This window comes from Nerophis lumbriciformis, linkage group LG36, assembly GCF_033978685.3.
Source record: "Nerophis lumbriciformis linkage group LG36, RoL_Nlum_v2.1, whole genome shotgun sequence".
In the NCBI taxonomy this organism is placed as follows: domain Eukaryota; kingdom Metazoa; phylum Chordata; class Actinopteri; order Syngnathiformes; family Syngnathidae; genus Nerophis; species Nerophis lumbriciformis.
In genome coordinates, this window is record NC_084583.2 from 21,279,215 (window position 1) to 21,295,000 (window position 15,786).

The 15,786-nt window shown below is 42.4% G+C and overlaps 1 protein-coding gene across 1 annotated transcript in view; it reads right to left on the reverse strand.

Annotated features, from left to right (window-relative positions):
• Positions 1-2,730: 2,730 nt before the first annotated feature.
• The window catches only part of pdgfrb (platelet-derived growth factor receptor, beta polypeptide), a 151,033-nt gene continuing 137,977 nt past the window's right edge, over positions 2,731-15,786 (reverse strand). Inside the window, exons 19-23 of the mRNA XM_061930654.1 lie at positions 15,785-15,786; positions 8,743-8,842; positions 8,564-8,669; positions 5,198-5,457; positions 2,731-3,196 (exon numbers count right to left, since the gene is read on the reverse strand). The exon at positions 15,785-15,786 is cut by the window's right edge and continues 110 nt beyond it. Of these exons, the coding sequence (XP_061786638.1) occupies positions 3,046-3,196; positions 5,198-5,457; positions 8,564-8,669; positions 8,743-8,842; positions 15,785-15,786 (619 nt within the window). The 3' untranslated portion in view covers positions 2,731-3,045. The remainder of the gene's footprint in view (positions 3,197-5,197; positions 5,458-8,563; positions 8,670-8,742; positions 8,843-15,784) is intronic.

Sequence of the window (15,786 nt, forward strand, 5' to 3'; positions counted from 1 at the left end):
ATCATCAAAATTAAATGAAATAAACATTTGAATGCATCAGTCTGTGTGCAATGAATAAATATAATGTACAAGTTACACCTTTTGAATGCAATTACTGAAATAAATCAAGTTTTTCAAAATATTCTAATTTACTGGCTTTTACCTGTAGTATTGTATTTGGGTCAATACAGTATGATGCAATATCAAAAGAGTGCATAGAACATCAGACTGCATTCCAGCAGGTTGTGGTTTGCTTGTACTTGTTTCTTAATATAAGACCTAGGTATCAAACATCTGTAACAGTCGTGAATACTTCTACAAAGCCCCTTTCCATATGAGTTGGGAAATTGTGTTAGATGTAAATATAAACGGAATACAATGATTTGCAAATCATTTTCAAGCCATATTCAGTTGAATATGCTACAAAGACAACATATTTGATGTTCAAACTCATAAACATTTTTTTTGTTGTTGCAAATAATCATTAACTTTAGAATTTGATGCCAGCAACACGTGACAAAGAAGTTGGGAAAGGTGGCAATAAATACTGATAAAGTTGAGGAATGCTCATCAAACACTTATTTGGAACATCCCACAGGTGAACAGGCTAATTGGGAACAGGTGGGTGCCATGATTGGGTACAAAAGTAGATTCCATGAAATGCTCAGTCATTCACAAACAAGGATGGGGCGAGGTTCACCACTTTGTCAACAAATGCGTGAGCAAATTGTTGAACAGTTTAAGAAACACCTTTCTCAACCAGCTATTGCAAGGAATTTAGGGATTTCACCATCTACGGTCCGTAACATCATCAAAGGGTTCAGAGAATCTTGGAGAAATCACTGCACATAAGCAGCTAAGCCCGTGACCTTCCATCCCTCAGGCTGTACTGCATCAACAAGCGACATCAGTGTGTAAAGGATATCACCACATGGGCTCAGGAACACTTCAGAAACCCACTGTCAGTAACTACAGTTGGTCGCTACATCTGTAAGTGCAAGTTAAAACTCTCCTATGCAAGGCGAAAACCGTTTATCAACAACACCCAGAAACGCCGTCGGCTTCGCTGGGCCTGAGCTCATCTAAGATGGACTGATACAAAGTGGAAAAGTGTTCTGTGGTCTGACGAGTCCACATTTCAAATTGTTTTTGGAAACTGTGGACGTCGTGTCCTCCGGACCAAAGAGGAAAAGAACCATCCGGATTGTTATAGGCGCAAAGTGTAAAAGGCAGCATGTGTGATGGTATGGGGGTGTATTAGTGCCCAAGACATGGGTAACTTACACATATGTGAAGGCGCCATTAATGCTGAAAGGTACATACAGGTTTTGGAGCAACATATGTTGCCATCCAAGCAACTTTACCATGGACGCCCCTGCTTATTTCAGCGAGATAATGCCAAGCCACGTGTTACATCAACGTGGCTTCATAGTAAAAGAGTGCGGGTACTAGACTGGCCTGCCTGTAGTCCAGACCTGTCTCCCATTGAAAATGTGTGGCGCATTATGAAGCCTAAAATAGCACAACGGAGACCCCCCGGACTGTTGAACAACTTAAGCTGTACATGCTACCTCAGTAGAAACATTTAAGTCCCATCTCAAAACTCATTTGTATACTCTAGCCTTTGAATAGCCCCCCTTTTTTTAGACCAGTTGATCTGCCGTTTCTTTTCTTTTCTCCTCTGCTCCCCCCTATCCCTTGTGGAGGGGAAGACACACAGATCCGGTGGCCATGGATGGGGTGCTGGCTGTCCGGGGTCGGGACCCGGGGTGGACCGCTCGCCTGTATATTGGTTGGGAACATCTCTGCGCTGCTGACCCGTCTCCGCTCGGGATGGTTTCCTGCTGACCCCACTGTGGACTGGACTCTTACTGTTATGCTGGATCCACTATGGACTGGACTCTCACAATATTATGTCAGACCCACTCGACATCCATTGCTTTCGGTCTCCCCTAGAGGGGGTGGGGTTACCCACATATGCGGTCCTCTCCAAGGTTTCTCATAGTCATTCACATCGACGTCCCACTGGGGTGAGTTTTTCCTTGCCCGTATGTGGGCTTTGTACCGAGGATGTGGTTGTGGCTTGTGCAGCCCTTTGAGACACTTGTGATTTAGGGCTATATAAATAAAGATTGATTGATTGATTGATTGATTAATGCCCAAGACATGGGTAACTTACACATCTGTGAAGGCGCCATTAATGCTGAAAGGTACATACAGGTTTTGGAGCAACATATGTTGCCATCCAAGCAACTTTACCATGGACGCCCCTGCTTATTTCAGCGAGATAATGCCAAGCCACGTGTTACATCAACGTGGCTTCATAGTAAAAGAGTGCGGGTACTAAACTGGCCTGCCTGTAGTCCAGACATTGAAAATGTGTGGCGCATTATGAAGCCTAAAATAGCACAACGGAGACCCCCCGGACTGTTGAACAACTTAAGCTGTACATCAAGCAAGAATGGGAAAGAATTCCACCTGAGAAGCTTCAAAAATGTGTCTCCTCAGTTCCCAAACCTTTACTGAGTGTTGTTAAAAGGAAAGGCCATGTAACACAGTGGTGAACATGCCCTTTCCCAACTACTTTGGCACGTGTTGCAGCCATGAAATGCTAAGTTAATTATTATTTGCAAAGAAAAAAAAAAATGTTTATGAGTTTGAACATGAAATATGTTGTCTTTGTAGCATATTCAACTGAATATGGGTTGAAAAGGATTTGCAAATCATTGTATTCCGTTTATATTTACATCTAACACCATTTCCCAACTCACATGGAAACGGGGTTTGTAAGTTCTATAAAAGACCTCATTAATGACAGGATATATGGTGAGGAATGTACCGTCTAATAGTGACACCATCATGCTGATTATTGATGGACGTTTAGAGGCATTAAGTGTGAGAAAAAAACTATATATTGATATTTATATACAGGACAACTTCTGGAATGCTTAGTGAAAATGCAAAGCTTCTTCTTTTTTTCCCTTTTTTTTTTTTTTACAGCGTGTTCAGTTGGAAGGGAAAAGTCCCAGTAAAAGGTTTAGGTTTTCCCCGGGTTGATAAATGTGACTACAGAAAGCTGTCTTCTACCTCAGGCGTCCCCGACGAACCCAGCAGAGCGTCTCTCTCGCTGCTCCTCTCCAGCCGCTCCTCTTCTGGAAGCGTGTCAGCCGTGTCCTGGGACAAGGAGTCAGTCTCCTCCAGCTCCAGAGCCACAGAGCTGAGGACAACAACCAGACGGTCACGAGGTGCTGCCAATGAAGGAGTGACCTGACGCCATCTTTCTTGCTTTTGCTCATTAAAACTGTCAGGTCCCTAACAGTAGCCAACATTCCAAACTCTCCAACACAGTGACGTGCCCTGAACCAGAGGTGTGGACTCGAGTCACATGACTTGGACTCGAGTCAGACTCGAGTCATGAATTTGATGACTTTAGACCTTGCCAAAAGAGACCTTTCCAGCCGGCGTCATCATAAAAGCTAACTCGAAGGGATGGATGGATGAAGAAAAGATGAGCGAGTGGTTAAGGTAAGTTTAAGTTTACGCGAAGAGGCCGGGTGGCTTTTTTCACGCAGCTCCGTCCATGTTGATATACGACTCCATGCGCGCCCACATCACGCTGGTTTTTAATATATTATTAAAGTTTGACTGACCTATCTGACTGTTTTTTTGACATTCCTTTAGCGCAGTTAGATGCGGCTTATAACACGGGGCGGCTTATAGGTGGACAAAGTTTTGAAATATGCCGTTCATTGAAGGCGCGGCTTATAACCCAGGGCGGCTTATGGTGCGGAAAATACGGTACTTATTTATGAAATATATGTTTTTGTTAACAAGTTAAAGGTGTTTAATGATAATGCAAGCATGTTTAATACATATAGTTAATATTGTTAAAAAATTAAAGGTGTTTAATGATAATACAAGTATGTTTAATACATATAGTTAATATTATTAACAAGTTAAAGGTGTTTAAAAATAATACAAGCATGTTTAACACATATAGTTAATATTGTTAAAAAATTAAAGGTGTTTAATGATAATACAAGTATGTTTAATACATATAGTTAATATTGTTAACAAGTTAAAGATGTTTAATGATAATGCAAGCATGTTTAACACATATAGTTAATATTGTTAAAAAATTAAATGTGTTTAATGATAATACAAGTATGTTTAATACATATAGTTAATATTGTTAACAAGTTAAAGGTGTTTAATGATAATGCAAGCATGTTTAACACATATAGTTAATATTGTTAATACATTAAAGGTGTTTAATGATAATACAAGTATGTTTAATACATATAGTTAATATTGTTAACAAGTTAAAGGTGTTTAATGATAATGCAAGCATGTTTAACACATATAGTTAATATTGTTAACAAGTTAAATGTGTTTAAAGATAATACAAGCATGTTTAACACATATAGTTAATATTGTTAACAAGTTAAAGGTGTTTAAAGATAATGCAAGCATGTTTAACACATATAGATTCCTTTCTTTAATGAAGACGAGAATATAAGTTGGTGTATTACCTGATTCTGATGACTTGCATTGATTGGAATCAGACAGTGGTGTTGATAACGTCCGCATTTTCGAATGGAGGAGAAAAAAAGTCCTCCTTTCTGTCCAATACCACATGAAAGTGGTTGGTTTTTGGCATCTTATTTGTCCAGCTTCCGTACTCCTTTGTATACACTTTACAAGAAATACATTGTCGGCAAACTCCGTAGCTTGCTAGCTTGTGCACGCCAGCTTTCTGAGACTCTTTTATTTTGGTAGCGCAACTGTGCAGTCGGTCTTTGGAGTTTTGACGACAGGTACGGCGCCAGAGTCTGTTGAAATAAAGTGTTTCTCGCCTTCCAGTCGGTAATTTTAATGAGCTGGCAGCAGCCAGCGTCATCTCAGAAGACCCTCGGGTGCCGTGAATGTCAATCAAGTGACGAAAGTGACGTCATAGTGAAGATTTATGATCGCTAATTTTTAGGACTATTTTTTTTTAATGCCTGGCTGGTGATCGACTGACACACCCTCCGAGATCGACCGGTAGCTCGCGATCGACGTAATGAGCACCCCTGTGTTATACGTTTGTAAATCTATATATTGCACTCCTGGTTTATGCGATAAAAGCAAGTTTCCACGTGCACAATATGGCTGTTATCTGGATGTGAGGGTGGGTGAAGGGAGGACAGGAAGCATTGACATGTCAGTGGTCGTGTACCTCGCTGGGCTTTCTGACTCCATGTCGGGGAAGGGGTCTTCGGGCTTGGGGTCCGGGATGGGGATGATGTAGTCGTTGTATGAAGGGATGACTTCCTGCGATCCCCCCGTGCCTGAGTCAACAGGGAACGAGACAGCGACGGGGCAGGGGGCGCCGAATGCCGGGTTGGAGTCCATGAAGGGGGAGGCGAGACGGGGCTTAGTGCGGGCCACAGCCGGGTGGTCACTCTTCAGGAAGTTGTCATTGACTTGGCCGTATCTCTGTAGATGAGACACTCTGATTAGTAACCATGCCTCGTGTTGTGTCATCCCGGACCAAGACTACGTCAAAAGATGCTGTGACTAAGTGAACACCATCTCTCCAGCTTGACTGAATTGTCATCGGACATGCGCTAAATCAAACACATTAACAATTTTTCTGGGAAAATCCCATGAATTTCTGCGAATCACCAGACATGTTAAAGAAAAGCGAAAAGTCCCTCGATCCGGACTTGTTAGTAGAACATGATATTCCCATGAAGCGCTCCAAAAGGCTTCATGAGAGCCAAACAGGTTTGTGTGTATCATGCACATTCAGGTGAACTTCCACACAACGTCCTTAACGAAGGGTGCAATTTCTGCATTTGAAATTCTTTAGATTATGACACAATTTTGGATGTTGATCCCTCGAAATTGCATGCGAACCGATAGAGATCTGATTGGACAGGGAATGATGCACAGTAGCTCCCAGTGACGTGCAGTCACTAGAGCAGTGGTTCTCAAACTTTTTTTTGTCATCCCCCACTTTGGACAAGGGGGAGTTTTCAAGCCCCACCTGCCCCCATCGCCCCAACAGAGCGCTAATGCCAAGCTTTAACATTTTCAAATTTATTGAACATCAAGTTGTATACATTCAAACTCAATAACATAAAATAACATTAAGTTCAATAATAAATAAAATAACTGTGCAGCTGTGGTACAACTTGCATCAAGTTCAATAATAAATAAAATAACTTGCATCAAGTTCAATAATAAATAAAACAAAAGTGTTCAACAGGAAGTTGGCAATTCCCCCTTCAAGACAAAAAAGTACTAAAAACAGTCACTTTTGCCTCTTTGAGCTGTAATTTGACCCCCTTAACATGCTTCAAAACTCACCAAACTGAACGCACACATCAGGACTGGCAAACATTGCGATCTAAAAAAAAAAACCTAACCCCAAATCTCAAAATTGCGCTCTACTGCAATTTTTTAATAAAACGCAAAAAAAACTGCTCCTCGGAAGAAAAAAATGACAAAACTGCCTGTAACTCCCACTGGGAAGGTCGGAAAGACATGAAACAAAAACCTCTATGTAGGTCTGACTTAGACCTAGTTTTCATAATTGTATATCTTCGGGCAAAAATCAACAGGAAGTTGGCAATTCCCCCTTCAAGACAAAAAAGTACTAAAAACAGTCACTTTTGCCTCTTTGAGCTGTAATTTGACCCCCTTAACACGCTTCAAAACTCACCAAACTGAACGCACACATCAGGACTGGCAAAAATTGCGATCTAATAAAAAAACCTAACCCCAAATTTAAAAATTGCGCTCTAGAGCAATTTTTGAATAAAACGGAGAAAAAACTGCTCCTCGGAAGAAAAAAATGACAAAACTGCCTGTAACTCCCACTGGGAAGGTCGAAAAGACATGAAACAAAAACCTGTATGTAGGTCTGACTTAGACCTAGTTTTCATAATTGTATATCTTCGGGCAAAAATCATCACGAAGTTGGCAATTCCCCCTTCAAGACAAAAAAGTACTAAAAACAGTCACTTTTGCCTCTTTGAGCTGTAATTTGACCCCCTTAACATGCTTCAAAACTCACCAAACTGAACGCACACATCAGGACTGGCAAACATTGCGATCTAAAAAAAAAAAACCTAACCCCAAATCTCAAAATTGCGCTCTACTGCAATTTTTTAATAAAACGCAAAAAAAACTGCTCCTCGGAAGAAAAAAATGACAAAACTGCCTGTAACTCCCACTGGGAAGGTCAGAAAGACAGGAAACAAAAACCTCTATGTAGGTCTGACTTAGACCTAGTTTTCATAATTGTATATCTTCGGGCAAAAATCAACAGGAAGTTGGCAATTCCCCCTTCAAGACAAAAAAGTACTAAAAACAGTCACTTTTGCCTCTTTGAGCTGTAATTTGACCCCCTTAACACGCTTCAAAACTCACCAAACTGAACGCACACATCAGGACTGGCAAACATTGCGATCTAATAAAAAAACCTAACCCCAAATTTAAAAATTGCGCTCTAGAGCAATTTTTGAATAAAACGGAGAAAAAACTGCTCCTCGGAAGAAAAAAATGACAAAACTGCCTGTAACTCCCACTGGGAAGGTCGGAAAGACATGAAACAAAAACCTCTATGTAGGTCTGACTTAGACCTAGTTTTCATAATCGTATATCTTCGGGCAAAAATCAACAGTAAGTTGGCAATTCCCCCTTCAAGACAAAAAAGTACTAAAAACAGTCACTTTTGCCTCTTTGAGCTGTAATTTGACCCCCTTAACACGCTTCAAAACTCACCAAACTGAACGCACACATCAGGACTGGCAAAAATTGCGATCTAATAAAAAAACCTAACCCCAAATTTAAAAATTGCGCTCTAGAGCAATTTTTGAATAAAACGGAGAAAAAACTGCTCCTCGGAAGAAAAAAATGACAAAACTGCCTGTAACTCCCACTGGGAAGGTCGGAGAGACATGAAACAAAAACCTCTCCGTAGGTCTCACTTAGACCTACATTTCATAAATTGACAACCCCCAGCAAAAATCAACAGGAAGTTTGCTATTCCCCCTTCAAAACAAATTTCTTTGTAAAAACCGGTCACCTTCCTTCAAAAACGAACTCCTCTGAGCGCGTTTGTCGTTTCGCCTTCAAACTAACACAGGAGAGAGATTGAACCCTTGTGATTACAATGACAGAAGCGCTTTTTTTCTAACTGCTCCGGTTTTGATTTTATGACCCTTCAAAGACCCGCTGCGCTGCCGTTTTTTTAAGATGGCTGCTTAAAAGCAGGAAGCACCAACGTGCCCACACAATGCAGACAAGGTAGGTACACTAGACAAAAGTCTTGGGACACTTCAGACTAAAAGTAGACAAAAGTATTGGGACACTTAGGACTAGCACCTGCCAAATACGCGGGCCCGACCAATGCTGCTTGCAGCTTTAATTAATTAATTACAATTGTGTTAAGATGGTGACAGTTTGACACTGGAACAAACGAAATGTGGATGTATTTGTATTTCTTTTTGGGAAAATTGTCACAAAATGTGAACAAAACAAAGGCTGGCCTGCATCCTAGAATTGTGATGATGTTCAACCTTCTGTAATGTACCTTTTTATAGCTCTCAGTCAGCATGCTGCCCATACGGTGGACAAGGAAGGAGAATTCGGGTCTCTTCTCAAACTTTTCATCCCAGCATTTCTTCATGACCTCATAGCTGAAAAGCATGCAGCATTATAGATGATGTATTTCTTTCTGGCCGGCGTTCTTGTGGGGAGAGTGGCACTCACACGTCGTCAGAGGCGTGTGCAGGTTTGGACATCCTGTAGCCTCTCTTTAAGGCGCTGTAGAACATCTCATTCATGGGCAGGTCCGGGTAGGGGGTTCCTCCTGCAGGGAGCGTTGCAAATTGTTTCAACACTTTTATATAAGCCTCACATAGATCATTTGACTCAATTCATCCTGAAACCGAGGAATCTTTTCAATCCCAAAAATATGATATTGAAAGAGATGAAGAAAAGAAAAACAACAAGATACAGAGGCTGGGTTTATTTGCCATGCCTCAGGGGTCTCGTACACTCTCTTTTAGACAAGTGTACTAATTTTGGAAAAGCTGTGGGAAATATCTATTAAAGTAAACCAGCTCACAACATCCGATGTGCAATTTAAAGCCTGACTAATTGAAATGAATATGGCCTTATAATAAACACAGTTGCATGACAGTAGATCTCATTGCTGTCCTGAAAACATTTTTATTGTGTTGTTTTTTTCTACAGCAAGTCCACTGTGTCTGTTGATGCTATTGCCAGAAAAAGTGTGTATAGATGTAGATGTAGTTTGCACTACAATAAGGTAAAGGTGACAGAACATGATTTGTTTGAAGCATACTTGCCAACCTTGAGACATCCGATTTCGGGAGGTGGGGGTGGGCGTGGTTGGGGTGGGACGGGGGCGTGGTTGGGGGCGTGGCTAAACGGGGAGGAGTATATTTACAGCTAGAATTCACCAAGTCAAGTATTTCATACATATATATATATATATATATATATATACATATATGAAATACTTGATGTTCAGTGATATCTAGCTAAATATATATATAAATATATATATACATATATATTTATTTTATTATATATATATATATATATATATATTATTATATATGTATATATACAGGTAAAAGCCAGTAAATTAGAATATTTTGAAAAACTTGATTTATTTCAGTAATTGCATTCAAAAGGTGTAACTTGTACATTATATTTATTCATTGCACACAGACTGATGCATTCAAATGTTTATTTCATTTAATTTTGATGATTTGAAGTGGCAACAAATGAAAATCCAAAATTCCGTGTGTCACAAAATTAGAATATTACTTAAGGCTAATACAAAAAAAGGGATTTTTAGAAATGTTGGCCAACTGAAAAGTATGAAAATGAAAAATATGAGCATGTACAATACTCAATACTTGGTTGGAGCTCCTTTTGCCTCAATTACTGCGTTAATGCGGCGTGGCATGGAGTCGATGAGTTTCTGGCACTGCTCAGGTGTTATGAGAGCCCAGGTTGCTCTGATAGTGGCCTTCAACTCTTCTGCGTTTTTGGGTCTGGCATTCTGCATCTTCCTTTTCACAATACCCCACAGATTTTCTATGGGGCTAAGGTCAGGGGAGTTGGCGGGCCAATTTAGAAGAGAAATACCATGGTCCGTAAACCAGGCACGGGTAAATTTTGCGCTGTGTGCAGGCGCCAAGTCCTGTTGGAACTTGAAATCTCCATCTCCATAGAGCAGGTCAGCAGCAGGAAGCATGAAGTGCTCTAAAACTTGCTGGTAGACGGCTGCGTTGACCCTGGATCTCAGGAAACAGAGTGGACCGACACCAGCAGATGACATGGTTGTCTTGGTTTGGCGGGTCTTGGTCTTGGTCTTGGCTTGGTGTGTCTTGGTCTTGGCATGGCGAGTCTTGGTCTTGGCATGGCGTGTCTTGGTCTTGGCATGGCGTGTCTTAGTCTTGGTCTTGGCTTAGCGGGTCTTGGTCTTGATCTTGGTCTTGGTCTTGGTTTGGCGGGTCTTGGTCTTGGTCTTGGCTTGGTGTGTCTTGGTCTTGGCATGGCGTGTCTTGGTCTTGGCATGGCGTGTCTTGGTCTTGGCATGGCGTGTCTTGGTCTTGGCATGGCGTGTCTTGGTCTTGGCATGGCGTGTCTTGGTCTTGACGTGGAGCTGGTACCGGAGCTTGGCGTCGTGGAGCTGGTACCGGAGCTTGGCGTCGTGGAGCTGGTACCGGAGCTTGGCGTCATGGAGCTGGTTCCAGAGCTTGGCGTCGCGGAGCTGGTACCGGAGCTTGGCGTCGTGGAGCTGGTACCGGAGCTTGGTGTCGTGGAGCTGGTACCGGAGCTTGGCGTCGTGGAGCTGGTACCGGAGCTTGGCGTCGTGGAGCTGGTACCGGAGCTTGGCGAGGAACTTGGCGTGGTGGAGCTGGTGCTAGCCTTGGTGCGGCGACAGGTGCTAGCCTTGGTGCAGGTGGAGGTGGCCTAGCTGGGGGTTGCGGCTTGGCAGGTCGGAAGACTGGTGAGGGCGGTCGTGCTGGAGGCTGTGGCTTGACGGGTCGGTAGACTGGTGAGGGCGGTCGTGCTGGAGGCTGTGGCTTGACAGGTCGGTAGACTGGTGGTGGCGGCCGTGAGGGAGGCTGTGGCTTGGCATGGTGATGCCGAGCCACCCCACCAACACAGCTCCCGACCCCAGCCCCCCCCTCAAGGGGCGGATACCAGACGCGCTCCCTGCGGTCTGGAACTCTCTGTAGGGGTGGGCGGAGGAGGGCAGAAACTTCCCCATTAAATTGTCCAAATTGTCTTTCTTGGGCCTGGGATTGAGTGGGTGAAAAAAAATTGTTTTGTGTCTTGGGTGTGGCTTGAGTCCTGGGGAGCGGGGAATCAAAAGAAAAAGAATTCAGAAAAAAAAATCATGGTTTTTGACGTAATCCGGGCGAAGCCGGGCTGGCTGCTGCTTGCTTCCGCCCGGAGGGGGAGGGGCTTGTGGGAGCGGCGTGTCCTGCTGGCTCGCGGAAGTTCTACCTGACGTCCTTCGTCTGGAGCGGCGCTTCCGCGGCTGAGGTGACGCTGTGTCGTCCTGGGACCAAATGAAGTTTCTGTACTCCACGGAGGAGTAGCGCAGAGTTTCATCCTCCATCGCGCACAGGACCGCCCAAGAAGCCTCGTCCAAAATGTCCAACTCGGCCAACTTAGGTGCGGAAAAGCGGGTCTGCTGACGACCTACTGTCAAGACTTGGTCCTGGGGGTTAGCTTTTCCGGGATGCAACGGAAAGTTGGCACGGGCGAGACGGGAACCAAGGTACATGATTTATTTATTAAAAAAAGATCAAACAAAAAGCGCGCACAATGGCGGAGAATAAGCTATGAAACCAAAAGACTATAGCAAAAAAGTACAAATGAAAAGCATGCACAGTGGCGGAAACTATGAACAATTAAACAAAACATTAACTGTGGCTTGAGAAACAAAAACTTACTTGGCATGGAACCGGCATGAAAAAGGAGCAGCAAGGATCATAAGGGTGTGCAGAAGCATATATGGGGTGCGAGGTCGTCAGGCCGAACAACAGAAAATGAATTAACTTAAATACTTATGGACATGATTAACAACAGGTGCGTGACTCAAAACAGGTGCGTGACATGACAGGTGAAACTAATGGGTAACTATGGTGACAAAACAAAACTGCACAAAAAGTCCAAAAATAAAGCCTGATCACACAGACATGACAAAATGAGAGGAGTCATTTTTGTCAAGACTTGGACTATGGCTTGGTTTGTTCTCCCGTGGTGCAAATGAACTGGACTGGTCAGGGCTTGAAGGTAGGTACATGATTTATTTAAACTATCAAAAAAGGAATAAACGAAAAGCGCGCACAGGGGCGGAGGTACAAAACTAGACTATAAACACAAAACTTGCACATTGGAAGAAACTATGAACAATTAAACAAAACACTAACTGTGGCTTAATAAACAAAAACTTACTTGGCATGGAACCGGCATGAAAAAAAGAGTAGCAAGGGTCATCAGGGTGTGGAGAGTGTGCAGGAGCATAAATGCGGGGATGTCGTCAGGACGAACAACAGAAAATGAATGAACTCAAATACTATGGACATGATTAGTGAAAGCAGGTGCGTGACTCAAAACGTGAAACAGGTGCGTGACGTGACAGGTGAAAACTAATGGTTGCTATGGTGACAAACAAGAGTGCACAATGAGTCCAAACGTGGAACAGGTGAAACTAATGGGTAATCATGCAAACAAGACAAGGGAGTGAAAAGCCAGAAACTAAACAAAACATGACTTAAAACAAAACATGATTACACAGACATGACAATTTTCATGAGATTATTTTGTAATATTAGTGATTTGGCCCACTTGTAATGAAAATAAAATACATCTTGTTTTTCATAAGCTATGGATTAGTATTGTACAATATGTCTGGGTGGGGGTCCTGCTTTGGAAATCATTTCAGAGATCACATTTAAACATCCTCATGTTGCACAATGAAATGTAAGCATAGGATGAATTCCTGTAACTTTCTCTAGTGACAGCATTCCATGATTAATATCAATACATTAACATTAATAATAAATGACAGTAGAATAAGCACACGTATGACTGAGGAGTCATAGTGTAACTTTGTGTGGTGTTTGACTTGTCCGACTTTTTGTGTGGCCATAAACGCACCAGTGGATTAGTGCTATGCTTGTTGGTGACAGATGACAAGTTGCTTCGTACGGCAGAAAATGACTAGTTTTTCCAGATAGGAGTTTTTTACTCATGTTTTTGGTGTGGTTATGGCCCAATATAAACAGTTTTGCTCAATAAAGTGATCGATAGAATTCCTGTCCTCGAAGCATCTCGATAGACGTTACAATAATTGAACGGTGTTGACGAACACCGTTAGGGCCGCTTGTTTTCACTGTCACTCAGAGTTGCATTGCAAAATTATACAGAATAAATGTGTTTATTTTGTTTAGAATTCAGGTGGGATTTGATTTGGTGCGCGGCATATACAGGTAAAAGCCAGTAAATTAGAATATTTTGAAAAACTTGATTTATTTCAGTAATTGCATTCAAAAGGTGTAACTTGTACATTATATTTATTCATTGCACACAGACTGATGCATTCAAATGTTTATTTCATTTAATTTTGATGATTTGAAGTGGCAACAAATGAAAATCCAAAATTCCGTGTGTCACAAAATTAGAATATTACTTAAGGCTAATACAAAAAAGGGATTTTTAGAAATGTTGCCCAACTGAAAAGTATGAAAATGAAAAATATGAGCATGTACAATGCTCAATACTTGGTTGGAGCTCCTTTTGCCTCAATTGCTGCGTTAATGCGGCGTGGCATGGAGTCGATGAGTTTCTGGCACTGCTCAGGTGTTATGAGAGCCCAGGTTGCTCTGATAGTGGCCTTCAACTCTTCTGCGTTTTTGGGTCTGGCATTCTGCATCTTCCTTTTCACAATACCCCACAGATTTTCTATGGGGCTAAGGTCAGGGGAGTTGGCGGGCCAATTTAGAACAGAAATACCATGGTCCGTAAACCAGGCACGGGTAGATTTTGCGCTGTGTGCAGGCGCCAAGTCCTGTTGGAACTTGAAATCTCCATCTCCATAGAGCAGGTCAGCAGCAGGAAGCATGAAGTGCTCTAAAACTTGCTGGTAGACGGCTGCGTTGACCCTGGATCTCAGGAAACAGAGTGGACCGACACCAGCAGATGACATGGCACCCCAAACCATCACTGATGGTGGAAACTTTACACTAGACTTCAGGCAACGTGGATCCTGTGCCTCTCCTGTCTTCCTCCAGACTCTGGGACCTCGATTTCCAAAGGAAATGCAAAATTTGCATGGTTGGGTGATGGTTTGGGGTGCCATGTCATCTGCTGGTGTCGGTCCACTCTGTTTCCTGAGATCTAGGGTCAACGCAGCCGTCTACCAGAAAGTTTTAGAGCACTTCATGCTTCCTGCTGCTGACCTGCTCTATGGAGATGGAGATTTCAAGTTCCAACAGGACTTGGCGCCTGCACACAGCGCAAAATCTACCCGTGCCTGGTTTACAGACCATGGTATTTCTGTTCTAAATTGGCCCGCCAACTCCCCTGACCTTAGCCCCATAGAAAATCTGTGGGGTATTGTGAAAAGGAAGATGCAGAATGCCAGACCCAAAAACGCAGAAGAGTTGAAGGCCACTATCAGAGCAACCTGGGCTCTCATAACACCTGAGCAGTGCCAGAAACTCATCGACTCCATGCCACGCCGCATTAACGCAGTAATTGAGGCAAAAGGAGCTCCAACCAAGTATTGAGTATTGTACATGCTCATATTTTTCATTTTCATACTTTTCAGTTGGCCAACATTTCTAAAAATCCTTTTTTTGTATTAGCCTTAAGTAATATTCTAATTTTGTGACACACGGAATTTTGGATTTTCATTTGTTGCCACTTCAAATCATCAAAATTAAATGAAATAAACATTTGAATGCATCAGTCTGTGTGCAATGAATAAATATAATGTACAAGTTACACCTTTTGAATGCAATTACTGAAATAAATCAAGTTTTTCAAAATATTCTAATTTACTGGCTTTTACCTGTATATAAAATAAATACTTGAATTTCAGTGTTCATTTATTTACACATATACACACACACATAACACTCATCTACTCATTGTTGAGTTAAGGGTTGAATTGTCCATCCTTGTTCTATTCTCTGTCACTATTTTTCGAACCATGCTGAACACCCTCTCTGATGATGCATTGATGTGTGGCAAGCACAAAAGTGCTTTCATCAAATGCACTAGATGGCAGTATTGTCCTGTGTAAGAGTGTCACAACATTGCTGTTTACGGCAGACGAACTGCTTTACGGTATACAAAAAAGTGACTGCTGTTGTTGTGTGTTGTTGCCACGCTGGGAGGACGTTAATGAAACTGCCTAACAATAAACCCACATAAGAAACCAAGAACTCGCCCTCCATCATTCTATAGTTATAACGTGATTGGGCAGGTACGCTTTTTTATATTGTGGAGGATCAGAGTCCGCCTGAATTTCGGGAGATTTTCGGGAGAAAATTTGTCCCGGGAGGTTTTCGGGAGAGGCGCTGAATTTCGGGAGTCTCCCGGAAAATCCGGGAGGGTTGGCAAGTACGGTTTGATGCAGCACGTGTTGCGCCTCATGTTGTGGTCAAATTATTACCACCACTTAAAAACGGTCTCCTCTATTTACTTTTGGAAAGATGAGTTTGAGTGTGAAGGATGAGTTTGGACTCACCC